The sequence below is a fragment of the Marmota flaviventris genome, chromosome 1 (genome assembly GCF_047511675.1).
Source record: "Marmota flaviventris isolate mMarFla1 chromosome 1, mMarFla1.hap1, whole genome shotgun sequence".
NCBI lineage: Eukaryota > Metazoa > Chordata > Mammalia > Rodentia > Sciuridae > Marmota > Marmota flaviventris.
Window position 1 is genome coordinate 20,118,603 of NC_092498.1, and position 13,458 is coordinate 20,132,060.

Genomic DNA, 13,458 nt, shown 5'->3' on the forward strand with positions numbered 1-13,458 from the left:
TCTTCTGGCATCCGGGTACACAGAAGATGCTAACTGCTCATGCCTCTAGGTGAGGCACATGCTGTACGTGCACATGCATCAGCCTACTAGCTAATTCTGCAACCCTGAATACTCAGCAGAAGGATGACCTTCTCTTGGAAGTGTTTCCTGATCCCATTTTCCTATCTCAGACTGAATTCAATGTCCTTCCTTGGTGTTCTTTGGAGAGTCTGGAAAAGTAAATAAACGGGTTTTTTGTCTGTGGGATGCCAAATACAGCTTAGCATGCTACAGGGCCCCTAGCTACCCTAATTACCCAGTGTTGAAATCAACCCTCTTGTCTGTATTCCTTGATGACAGAGAGCGCTCCTTGAAGGGTCCTTATCGTCCCACTATATCTAGCAACTATCAGAGTATCTGGCAACAGGAAATGTTCAACAAATGCTTATTGGATGAATGACTTAATAAGTATAAATTATGATATGTTTTTAAAGTTACCCTATAACTTCTATCTTGAACAAACCAGATAAGTCAGAAGAAAATTACCAACATTACATACTTACAGGAGGATTCTTAGCTTATAAGAGGATTCCAAATCCTGGATTTTTTAAAATATCAATTTCCTCTACTGCTCTTGAAATAACATTTGCTACTCATACTGTTTTATGGACACATATCTTTTGTATAAGACATACCAGCATTTGGTCATCAGTTACATTTTTTAAATACAGAATGCCAAACATTGCTTAGCACATTGCATATGCATACAGTAATTACATAACAAATATCCTGTAAGTGTTCAACAGTGAGATCTTGGGTTTGCTGCCTGGATCACAATTACTCTCTCTTCTTGGGGAATTCAGTTTCCATACAGAGGGATGGTTTATGTCAAAGGTAACAGAGATTGGTTCAAAAACGAAATGCCTGATTGAAGATGGATTGTTTTTAATTTTAAAATTGAGGAAACATTCAAGTTAATCCCTTTATAGTAGCAAGAACTACCAGAGTTAAAACGAGATATAAACTTGACGGCTGTTGATAGCCATGTTCCCTGCCATGTGCAGAAATGGACACACAGTCATTTGTAGTCCAGAGAATGAAGCCAACATGGAGAAAGAGACAGATATGAGATGGTGTGAGTCCCAAATAAGAGTCCAGAAGATGACAAGAATCCTGGAGATGACAAAGATCCTGATGATGTTCAGTAACTGGTCCCCTATCTCTTTGAGAACCTATTGCACCTCTGCCCTTCCCATAGTTGTGTGATAAACTCCACTTCCTTCTAAACACATTCACTTAGGCTGGCCCTGGTTGGACTTACATCATTTACAGCAGTAGAAGAGAATAGACATAAATAGATAAATGAAAAAACAGATTCACCTGATTTTCTTTCCCACTAATTCTTTTAACTAATTTTACCAGATGGTTTGGCATAATGATAGCATGGGCTAATTTACATGAGATTCCTATTCCGAGAGAGAAGGAAGGTATTCGTTTTAAAATACATTTCAAATAAAAGTTCCAAGCAACATATGCCAAAGCAAATCTGAGGTGCCTGATCATAGCTACATGTGTGAAAAGATGTGTCCTCTCTCCTAAAGAAGATTCCCACAAATTAACTCTAAGTAGAGTTTTCCAGAAACAACAAGATTTCCTTTTTCAGAATTCTTTATGCTTTGGGTCCCCTCGATAATGCAACAGGTATGAGAGAATTTTCTAGAAGTGAATTTTCCTAATTCAGAGAGCAAAATTTAATGGCTCTCAGGCACTGACTGCTTTGGCCAAGTTGGAGTCCACGTTGGAATCCACTGGAATCCGTGTCTGGACACAGATTGGCCATCACTGGCAGCAACTGACCCAGCTGTCTTTCCTGCTGCTCTCTCCCTCTGCAATGGCTGCTCTTCCCACCAAAAAATGGTGAGCCAGATAAGGGGCACAGAAGTTACAAAGATTGACCACCTTCTGGGCCCCCAGGGCAGGTCAGCATGGGATGGCCCCTCCACCTGTGCTGACCTGTGGTTGCAGAAGGAAGCCTGTGTGTAACTCATAGTGCCCTGGCCTTGGCTTTTCATTCCGAGACAGTGCAGCTTGATGAGGTTTAATGATCTGGTGGCTTGAGGAAGCACTTAAACCTTGGTGCTCTGACTGCCCCTGGCACGCAGTCTTCCTGTCCGGCTGGCCTTCTCCTCAGAGGACACCTGATTTGGGGGAGCAGCAGGGCTTTTGTCCTGTGTTGCGCCCATGTTTTTACGGGTTTGTCTCTCTTTGGTTTGCTGCTTGGAAGCAAGAGCATCGTCCCTTTGGATGGGGCTCTCTTTGATCTGACGGGTGCCTTTATGGGCTAGTGTCTCTCTGACAGGCTGCTGGGCAAGGGCCACGCCCTCATGCTCTGGGGGTTCCAACACAATCTCTCTCTTCTGAGGTCTTTCCTTTTTATGAGCCTGCTCCCTTCTCTCTGGGTCCTGGATTGGCTCTGCAGGGACCTTTTCATTTCCAAGGGGTCTGCTGTGTGGGGGCCCAACTTCTTGAGTTGGCTGGTCACCACTGAGGGCAGTATCATTTTCTTGAGATAATCCTTCAGAAATCGGTGCTTTCAAAGATGGTCTCTTTTTGGATATACCTACATCTTGAACCAGGTCATGGGGGGGAAGGTTGGTTGGGGCCTTTTTTCTGGGATGACGCATATTCCCTCTTTTCTCTTCCTGTGATTTGGGATCTCTGGGTGATGGTTCAGAAATTCCTGGAGTGTGGACTGGTTCTCTCTGCTTCCCCTGGGGGCTCGGGGGAGGGACGGGGTCAGGATGGTCGGGCACCTCTGCGGGTCCTGGCTTACTCTGGGATTCTAGCTGCGAGTCTATCTGGGGGCTTCTGGGAGGTGCCTTTTTCAGAGGTGCTGTCTTTCCTTGGATAGGGAGTTTTTTTTTCCTAGCTCCCTTCTGCGGCAGGGAATCTTGGCCATGGGGCGAGGCCTGCACATCTGGAATCTTCCTGCTGGAGGAAGGGGCTGCTTTGGGAGCTCTCCTTTCCTTTGCAGGCTTTGCCTCAGGGCCTGTGCTCCGAGGCAGCTGAGGTTCCGTGACAGGAGAAGGAATGTGCGGGAGCCTAACTGTGGGCGCCTCCTCCTCCAGAGAGGCACTGGGGATGCGCTGCGAGGCTTGCTCCTGGAAGGGGGTGCTGATAGGAGGGAGTTTCACCTCGCTGGCTTTCTCTTCCTGGCCTTGCTGAGCACTGTGGGCTGCCTGGGGGCTCAGATTTGGGGGCGGTTTGGAACTGGGAGGGCTGATGGCAGGAAGCTTACTAGTGTCCCCTTCCTGAGTGAATACAGGCCTGGGAGAAGGGGTCACGTTTTGATTTGAGCTTGTCCCCGCAGCCTCTTCCCTGCTGGGTGACAGGAGCTTGGGTGTGGGCCTCCTGCTCTGCAGGGGAGCCAGTGTCTGAGGCTGGGGCAGCCTCGTAGGAGCCAGACGACTCCTAGGGAGCAAAGTCACTGGGTGTTCCCTGTCCTGGGTCTGTTTTGTGTTGGTCATTGAGTCTTGGGGAGGTGGCAGTTCTGGGTAGGGGGTACTGGCCCGGACAACTTCTGATTTGGGGGTTTCCCCCTTTAGGGGAGGTGGCTTCACTGAGTCAGGGTGGGAGGGCTCTTCTGGAAGATCATGGTGGGAACCTTGGGGCAGAGGTTTGGCTGACTCAGTTTCTTGGATTTTCTGAGGGCTGAGAGAAGATGGGCCAGGTCCCTGAGGTGGTTCAGACAGTGGAGGGCTGCTGGGGGCCACCCTGGTCTCCCCAGATTCCTCATCCTGGTCTGGCTGAGGGCCATGGGGTGGAGAAGGGCTGGAGTGTTGGGGTGGTGCTTGGGAAGCAGTGGTGTGGGACTGCCCCACTTCACCGGCTTTCATCTCAGATGGCCCGGTGTCATTTTTAGGGACATCTGGCTGAGTGGTTGTTATTTTTGGAGAAAGATCTGATTGTTGAACACCCCCTTCCGCTGGGTTTGGAGATTTGTCTTGGGTCTGCTGAGGAGCCCCAGGTGCTGATGAGTCGAGCTGCTGAGGAGGCTCTGAATTGCGGAGGCTGTTGGAAGAAAGCTCCTTCTTATGGGTTTCTCCCTCCTGAGTCAGCTCTTGATTCTGGGAGGGAACTGGGTTCTGATTGTCAGGGACCTTTCCATGAATCTGCACCCCGGAGAGATGCTCTGGTATCTGGCCATCTGCTTGCAGTCTCGCCAAGCGCCTGGGGGACGGAACCAGGTGTGCTGGTACCCCAGAGACAGTCTTCCTGCTAGAGGGAGCTCCTGCTTCAATACAAAAACAAGTTAGCTCAAAATGGTCTTGACCACCTAGAAATTAATGACAAAAACTTCTCCCTCTTGTGTGATGCACACAGATCCTCAAAAAGAATAGAATCACATAGAGGAGAACTAAATCTTCCTGCTCCTCACAGGCACTAAGTTTCTACAATTTTCTTATTTAGTAGAACTTAGGACAATTTTAATCAACTGAACACATGAACTCTAACGAGTAAACATAAAGAGGATAGCTCAAGAGCCCAGTTTGGGTTTTTGGGTGGTGAAGAAATTTTCCACATGAATGAGGTCTGAAATTTTGACCTTAGCAATCAAGGCTGTTTTTGACTAGAGAAACTAGAGGATGGACATCAAGTCAGATGACCTTGCACTTGTTTGTTCCCTTGTTTAATGGTGGTCCCCTTAAATACACTGTGAGCCCTGTGAAGAGTCCTGTCTGTTTACCAATACCTGTTTACCAATACCAATACCAATACCTGACCATCTGCATGATGGTCAGCAGAAACTCAGTAAATAAGTGATGAATGAAACAAGGAAGTAAAGAAAGTGTCCACTGAAATCCCAAGGCACCAAGGCTCAGAGAAGCTGCTCCTGAGAATCTGCACTCTGAGCTGCTCCCGCCGCCCCACCCTCATCCCCAGATCTCCTCTTTTCCCACCAAGTCTACCCTGGCTTCACAATAGCTCTCAGAAGCCACTAACGATGTTGGACATTGACATTGTAGAAAAGAATTCCTCCATCACCGTCGGCGCAAGTTCTCAGAGTGGCTCTGGTCTCGCACACTCACCTACATGTCACCTTTACCTAGCCCTTTACCTAGTGCAGTGGGCAGAAGTGGAACATCAGTCTGGAACTGGAGGAAACTTGTCTCTGATCCTCAGAGATTCCAAATCCAAAAAGACCTCTAAGTGATCCCAGAGTGGTCTGACCCCCGCAGCAAACCACACTCCCAGCCACCATTCCGAGCAGAGGGCTTAAGCTGCTCTGGGTTCACACTGAGCCTCCTACATCTGAAGCCTCCTACACTGAAGCCCCTTGCATCTGGTCAAACCAGATGTCTCTTGGGAGGGAGAGGGAACAAGTAGAAACGAGGAAAAGCTTACTTCCTGGGAGGATGCCCTGTCCATCATTTTTATGGTCCTAGTATATAACAATATAAACTAAAATACTACTTTACGCAAGAAACAAGGTTAAATTAAAATATAAAACAATGAAAATGTCTAAAATAGGCAAATTCACAGAGAACAGAAAGTAGATTAGAGATTACCAGGGATTAGGAGGAGTTATTGTTTAGTGGGTATAGAGTTTCTGTTTTGGGTGATGGAAAATTTACAAGATCTAGAAATAGGAAGTGGTGATGGCCCTACAACATGAGGAATGCTACTAAGGCCAATTAATTTAACAGTTAAGTAATTATACATACATAAATACATACATATACATACATGTAACATGTACATAATAAAACATATATATGGTTTATATACATGTGTGTGTATATAGATGTATTAAATTAAAAAGGTAATTTAAAGGGAGAAAAATATAAGAACAGTAAAACCTGATGCTAAAGGGTTTTTTCCCTCCTTAATTATCTTGATTTCCTATAATCAGACATACAGAATTTCTTTTCCTACTTTTACAACTTAGCAATTCACATAATTTGGCAAATGATTCCATGCCCTTCATTAATGATAAGGGCACCACTTTGCAGGCTAGTAAATTGCTCAGTTTTCCTCTGTTTGACTCATCATTACCATCATCATTTTCTTCTACCATTAGTCAGAATTCTGCATAATGATTTGCAAATAGAATTTCATTTCATGATCTTTTTAGCAAAAACTCAGGATGACAGTTGGTTCAGCTTTCTAAAAGCTTTATTGGAAGCACCAACTACCTAGAAATAGGCTGTCTCGAGACAAATGGAGGGCAAGACATCCCTCACCCTGAGTTGAGAATATAATATTTCTTGATTTTATAGAAAAGGTAGTGTTTAATCAACTTTTTTAGGTCTTTGTGCTTTAGAGACAAATATTATTTGTCTTATTATAAGGAAAAAAAACAAGATAATTCTATACACAAACTGCAATACTGTGTTTTAATTAGACACCTAAATATTTCAAGAGTTTATCATCTGGACCTAAAGCTACTATTTCACACATGCCTTAAATAAAAATTCAACTAACTATCCACTGGTGAAGGTTCACATTTCTAGGTCTAGGCTGACAGATGCTGTACTCAGAAATGATAGCCCCTGGCTTACTTTTCATCTCTTTGTTTCACTCCCATTTTTAAAAGCAGACGTTATAATTGCATTCTCAGTTACAAATTAGCAGCATGCAATCACTAAAGATAAAGCTATGTAACTTCAAATATTTGGGAATTATCTTTAGTTTGCATTGACACAGGATTACCTCTTTTAGAAAGACAGTGCTATTTGATTATAAGATTTCTGTTTGTACTGAAGCTAAATACATAGATGGTCTAATTCAACTGGGAAAAACCTCAGCTTTGGAAGGCCAGATTCTAATAATGGCCATAAAATTATATACAGTTTTCTTAAGAAAATAATTATTTTCAAAATAATTTCTTAGATCAAATTAATGATTACTGGCTAAATCTAGAATAAAAATGTGAGACTTCTTATTTTCAGTACAGTTTTCTAATTGCTCAGACCAATATTTCACAGAATCTTAAATTTTTTTATTTCAATTTCTTTCCTTGGACAACTCCATTAGCCAAAAAATAATTCCATTATTATTATTATTATTATTATTTCTAGGAATCTCATTTAGATAAGTAATGTATTTATATAAATGTACCTAAACCGTAGAACTTAAAGTTAGAGTACCTAGTTTAGTGCAGAGGCAAAGATGTGAGTACCAACCAGGCCCAGGACAGTGGCTTACTGGGTCAAGACCCTTTCTCAGGCATTTTTGACCATTTGTTTAGGGAACTATAGTTGAAAACTGTTTTCTTACACTGAGTTTCATTCTTATCTGGCCCTTTTCCCTTGTGTAGACTTCACAGTCCTGTAACTGAGCCACTGGTCCTAATTCTTGGGCCATTGGAGATGCCATAAAAGCTTATTAATAAGGACTGTGGCTGTTAGAATTTTTAAATACTCAGTTGAATAATGTCTGGCCTCTACAGTTTCACTTTATGTGCAAGTTTATCCTTAAAATTAATGTCAACTAAAAAAACATAACTCCCTCCACAAATTAACCATATAAATAAGGAAATACAATCTCAGCTTAAGAAAATACAACCTTTTCCAAAATATTAAACCTGCCAGAAAAGCAAAGTTCTGTTGAAGCTAGGGATCTTATATATTAATTGCAATCTCCCCCCGTCTACTTTTTCAAGCTAGAATTCTGATAGTCAATAACTGGATGGCTGGGTTTCAGTTATTAAATGTATCTGAGAGTGATAACATTTTTACAAATTCTATAATTCATACCTTTCATTAAATCAGACAGGCCTAACCTAATTAGTCCAAACAAATACAATTTTATTATACTCTTTAAAAAGGGAGTCCATTTTCCTATGAACACATTATCTGGTCTATTAATTTGCCAAATGGCAAATGCACCCAATAATCAGTGTTCCTTATCATCATAGAATAAGGAAAATACAAAATACAGAGGGAATCCTGCCAGATGTGGAAGCTGCTTTGCTCATACGCCTCGTTCAGAGGCACTGATACAGAAATGCACATGTCTCAGCTACGCAGAACTGGTTAGCCTCAGGGGACTGACTTGTATTTTTAAAACCACGAGAGACTAACATGAAAGCCAGCACACCAATATATTAATTTACAGTGGGAGATGGACCCAGCTTGGGGATCAGGGGAGGGTACACTAACGTAAGGCATAGTCCTCACAGGGACAGTCTACTCTGGGGACCAAATTAAAGATCACAGGTTGCTGGGATAGCCCAGAACCAAAGCAACAGGATCCAGATTTCCTCAAGAGAAAGTTCTGTGGCCTATGGAAGCCTCATTAAGTACCCTAAAGGCCACGGCTTTGTAAAGAACTAGTGCTTGATGTAGAGAATCGATCAGGGTTGGCTAGCTATGCCGACATGCTCCTGATTTAATGTCCCCACCCCCCACTTTGTAGATGGAACCCAGCCTTCCAATTCTCCATTACTGCCTCCGTTAATTTTTAGACAGGTCAAACTTTCTTCATGTCCTTCTCGGGCGGCAGGTCATGCTTTGGTCACTTTATCTCCTATACATGTGTAGAAGAAAATTCTCATCTGTTTTCTGTTGATTTTTACCAGTTTCACAGTGACCTCATTCCAAAATATTAGGGGCACGTGACCTGGGGAAAGCATGCAAAATTGCAAAATGGCACAGTGGGTTTGAACTCTGGCAAAATCATGACCTGGCCTCCCTCAGCCTTCCAGAATGCAATCAGTCAAACAAAATCATGTTTGGGCAAGAGTCACGGAGGTGAAACCACAAAGCTGCACAGCATCTACAAAGTGGCAAGAGCCTCAGTTGAACATTTTGCAAAACGTGACCTATGAATAAAGTTCAGTCCACTGAAGGGCCTTTTTTTTTTTTTTTTTTCCATGTTTTGGGGCATGGAACCCAGGGATGGTTAACCACTGAGTCACATCCCCAGCCCTTTTTATACTTTATCTTGAGACAGAGTCTTGATAAGTTGCTTAGGGCCTCACTAAGTTGCTGAGGCTAGCTTTGAACTTGTGATCCTCCTGCCTCAGCCTCCCAAGCCACTAGGATTACATGCACCACTGCACCCCACAAGGGGACATTTTAAAAACAATATTGATTGTAGTAAAACACACATAAAATTTGGCATTTTAACCAGTTTTTGGCCTATGGCTCAGTGGCACTAAGTACATTCACATTATTGTTAAACCATCACCATCCTCTTTCTTCAGAACTCTCTTCATCTCCCCAGTGGAAACTCTGGACATGTTAAATAATAACACTCCTTTCTCCCCTTCCCTCAGCCCCTGACAACCACCCTTCTTTGTATCCCTATGAATCTGACTACCCTAAGTACTGCATATTAGTGGAATCATATAGTATTTGCTTTTTCCTGACTGGCTTATTTACTTAGCATATCTTCAAGGTTCATTCATATTGTATCAGAATTTCTTTCCAATAATATTCCACTGTAGGTATACAGCACATTTTGTTTATCCATTCATCTGTCCATGGGCACTTCATTTGCTTCCATCTTTTGGCTAAAGTAAATGCTTCTATAAACAAGGAGGTGTAACTATCTCTTCATGCTCTTGCTTTCAATTGTTTGGGGTATATATCTGGAAGTGGAATTGCTGGATCATATGGTAGTCTATTTTTTTTCTGGGTACCAGGCATTGAACTCAGGGGCACTAAACCACTGAGCCATATCTGCAGCCCTTTTTTGTATTTTATTTAGAGACAGGGTCTCACTGAGTTGCTTAGTGCCTTGCTGTTACTGAGGCTGGCTTTGAACACGAAATCCTCCTGCCTCAGCCTTCCAAGTCACTAGGATTACAGATGTGTGCCCTGTGCCTGGCTTGGTAGTTCTATTTTTAATTTTTATGGGGAACCACCATGCTATTTCCAAAACAGCTGCACCATTTTACATTCCCACCAACAGTGCACATCCTCACCAACACTTGCTGTTTTCTATTTTTTGGTTGTTGTTGTTTTGTTTTATTCTGTTGCTAGAGTAGCTATCCTAATTTGGAGGAGAATTTGGGAAAATCTTTTAAATACATCTCAAAATACTTATGCACCAAAATTCTAAGAGAGGGCTTTCAAATTCCTAAATTCCAAGGAGATGCCCTCTTATATGTCTTACATCATTTGCTGATGATGATCAAGCAGGAATGAGGGGAACAAGAAATCCATTTAGCAAGAGAGTAAACCTAAACTCAGAACATCAAAGAAGCTTGCCCAGGGGAGTAGAGAGCCAGGAAGAGGGCCACGTGGCTAGGGCCCTGCCCCTCTATTCTGCAGTACAACACTTGAAGGGCTGGGGCAATCTGAAGGGGAAAGAAAACTCTTGGACTGAAACTCCTGGGCTAAACATCAACCTGGTGAGTAGAACAACACCTCAGCCCCATAAGGGAATAAAATTCTGGAAGGTTGAGTTCTGAACCATGAGGCTAACCCTTATTTGCTGTCCACTCCCCAAGACTATCTCGTATCTCCCGAAGGTGAGTCCCTGAGTTCTATTATGGTCATGGAGACGAGTAGAGTTATAGATCCAGGGTACTAATCCATAAAGCTCATTTGTGGGAACAATTACCCCAGAAGAACTACAGGCATTAAAGAGTTAGAACCAGATATAACCTGGTTGATGGGTACCCAGACAATAACTCAAAGATTTGCTTTCTTTTCCATAACAATAATTTTAAAATGGGCGCACAAAAGAGATAGGATGGTACCTGCAGTCGGAGCCAAGCTTGTGGCAGGTTCCTCAGTCAATCCCAGGTATTCTCTAATGAGCTCACTCAGCCTTTCGTAGGCAACTTCCAGATCATCTATGGTCAATGAGATAGGTACTTTAATGCAACAGGATCAGGTTAAAATACAGTTAGTGTTCAACTGCTGGTGGTACTGATTTGGGTGCTATGTTTAGTTCTATATATTGTGGTATCAGAATTCTAAGATGGCTCTAATGATACTTCACCCTTGTATGGTCTCCTCCCCTAAAGTGTGGGCAGAACTTACGGTGGTAATGAGATATCATTCCCAGGATTATATTATGTTATATGGCAAACAGGATTTTTTGCAGATGTAATTAAGGATACTCATGAGTCTGAGCCAATCAAAACGAAGGTTATCCACATGGTTCCTTACAATCACAGAAGGCCTACAAAAGGAGAGCAAATTCTCTGGCTGGTGGCAGAAGAGAAAACTGGAGACTGAAAGCACAGGTAGGATTTCATGTTCTGTTGCTGGCTAGTAGATGGTGGACACCACGTGCATAGGATCTGGGAGCAATCTCCAGGGAATGAGGACAGCCCCTGGCAGACAGCCAACAAGGAAACAGGGTCCTTAACCCCAAGAGACTGCACTGGGCCAACAAGTAAGAACTTTGGAGCAGATTTTCCCCCAGAGCCTTTAGACGGGACCTCAGCCCAGCTGACACCTTTGCCTCAGCCTCCTGATCCCCCTGATCCCCCTGATCCCCCAAGCAGAGAACACAGTCATGCTGTACCCGACTCCTACTGAACTGTGAGCTAATAAACAGGCATGGTTTTAAGTTGTGTGATTTTTCTTATTCAACAAAAGAAGACCAATATGCATAGGAAATACATTAACAGGTTGCAGAGCTAAACTATTAAGTGAAACCATATCAAATTATTGTTCTCGTAGGTTAAAATAGTTGAATTGGCAATTTCATATGGTTAAATTTAATGTCCCCGCTATCCAATTTCCCTCTAAAAAGATATCAATGTTATTAATTTCTTGAGGATTCTTCCATATACTTTTATGTAGTACAAGAAAATACAAAATATATAGAAAATACAACTATATAATGCTTTTTATTTCTTTTTTTAAACATAAATGATGGCATACTATACATAAGGTTATGAACCTGGCCTTTTAAAAATAACAATATGGATTAAAGATATTTCTTTAGCTACATACAGAGTGTTTTCTCATTCTCTTTTATAGCTATATAATACAGTGTGGTTTTAAAACATATAGAAATATCTATATTTTGAGAAATTCTCTATTACTTCAAATAAATAGCCATGTCTAAAGGAATCTTTGAAAATGTTTCCCACAGATATTTAATGGTTATGATATTTATAGTAGTTGGGTTTTTAACTAGAGGTAGATTATGATAAAATTGCCTGGGTATCATTTGCCTTCCTAAAAATTTAAATGTGTATTTCAAATGACGTATTATCTAACTTAGTTCTCACAATGTCCCCTAGGAAGGAACCTATTTTAGGGTCCATTTCACACCAAATCTTATTAGTTAAGATCTGAAGGATTAATAAAAATAATAAATACTCTGATTAAAAGAATAGAAGGTTAAAGCTCATGGATTCCTACCCCTTTCAACAGCTCTTTGCAATTTAGAAGTTTATTTCCATAAAACAGTCTCTAACCTAGTGACCTCATACTTCAAAAGTAAAACTGCTGAGAGTACTGACCTGCATTGATTACTGCATCAAAATACCCTGGAAATTTCTGATTAATTTTAATATAAAGGTCCACTCTGGAGACAGCAAATTCAATTTCTGCACGACTGAATAATCCTTTTCTCCGCAAATGTCCCTCATATTTTTCCTTGTTCATGGGCACCACCAAGATATAGCGAGGCTCAAAATAGGAATATTTCAAACTTCTTACACCCTAGGCGTTTAAAGAAAAGATAATAAGGTGGAAACATATGCATGATTTAGAAATCATTTTGGAGACATCTGACAATATAGTGTATAATAAGTAGTATTATATTGAAGAATTTATCTGTAGAATTAGCCACTATTTTCCCACAAATATTTCAAGATTCAATTACTTTTCTCTCTTCATCAAATATTAAATTGTCATTAGAAATATTAGATAGAATTCATTCCACCTGGTTTTTCTCTAATTAATCATTTTAATGAATATGACTGCTAAAAAGGAAAATTGCTGGATATAAAATAGGTAATTCACTTTATTACTCTAAAGTAATTTCAATTCTGTCTTTTAAAACGCATCTGTATAGCACCAGAAGAGAGCCCCTTTTCACCCTTGTCAACACACCGTGGGACCTTTCCTGCCAGCAACCTGTGTGGGCCAGTTCCAGTGACATCCTACAGGCTCTATCCAGAGCCCAGAAGGCTGAGCTCAGGGTAAGCTGCTGATCACAGCACAAGGCAGCTCAGGTACAGTTTGTGAACCCAGCGAGCTTGGCTGTGATCACAGCTCTCCACAAAGCCCCCAGCTCCCTACACATTATTCCAAAAGGATCTTAAAGTCCCTTTTGTCTCAATTCTATCAACATCAGTTGAACTCAAGTTCAAAACCTTTCTTTTAAAATTTTGGTAGGAAGGAATCCAAGCTCTTTTTAAATGATTTCTGGAAGAGTCAATGACAACAGTAGTTTGGAAAAATACATCAGCTGGGGAGAACCAAGGGAATAAAACATGGTTTTATAGACTCAACCTTCTGGAAATGAGTAGGAGTCAGCTCCCAGGGAGGAAAAAGT

The 13,458-nt window shown here is 41.8% G+C and overlaps 1 protein-coding gene across 1 annotated transcript in view; it reads right to left on the minus strand.

The window, feature by feature from the left end:
- Positions 1-2,105: 2,105 nt before the first annotated feature.
- Positions 2,106-13,458, minus strand: part of Lrguk (leucine rich repeats and guanylate kinase domain containing) — a 70,045-nt gene continuing 58,692 nt past the window's right edge. The window contains exons 14-16 of the mRNA XM_071605869.1: positions 12,419-12,620; positions 10,694-10,789; positions 2,106-4,270 (exon numbers count right to left, since the gene is read on the minus strand). Of these exons, the coding sequence (XP_071461970.1) occupies positions 2,106-4,270; positions 10,694-10,789; positions 12,419-12,620 (2,463 nt within the window). The remainder of the gene's footprint in view (positions 4,271-10,693; positions 10,790-12,418; positions 12,621-13,458) is intronic.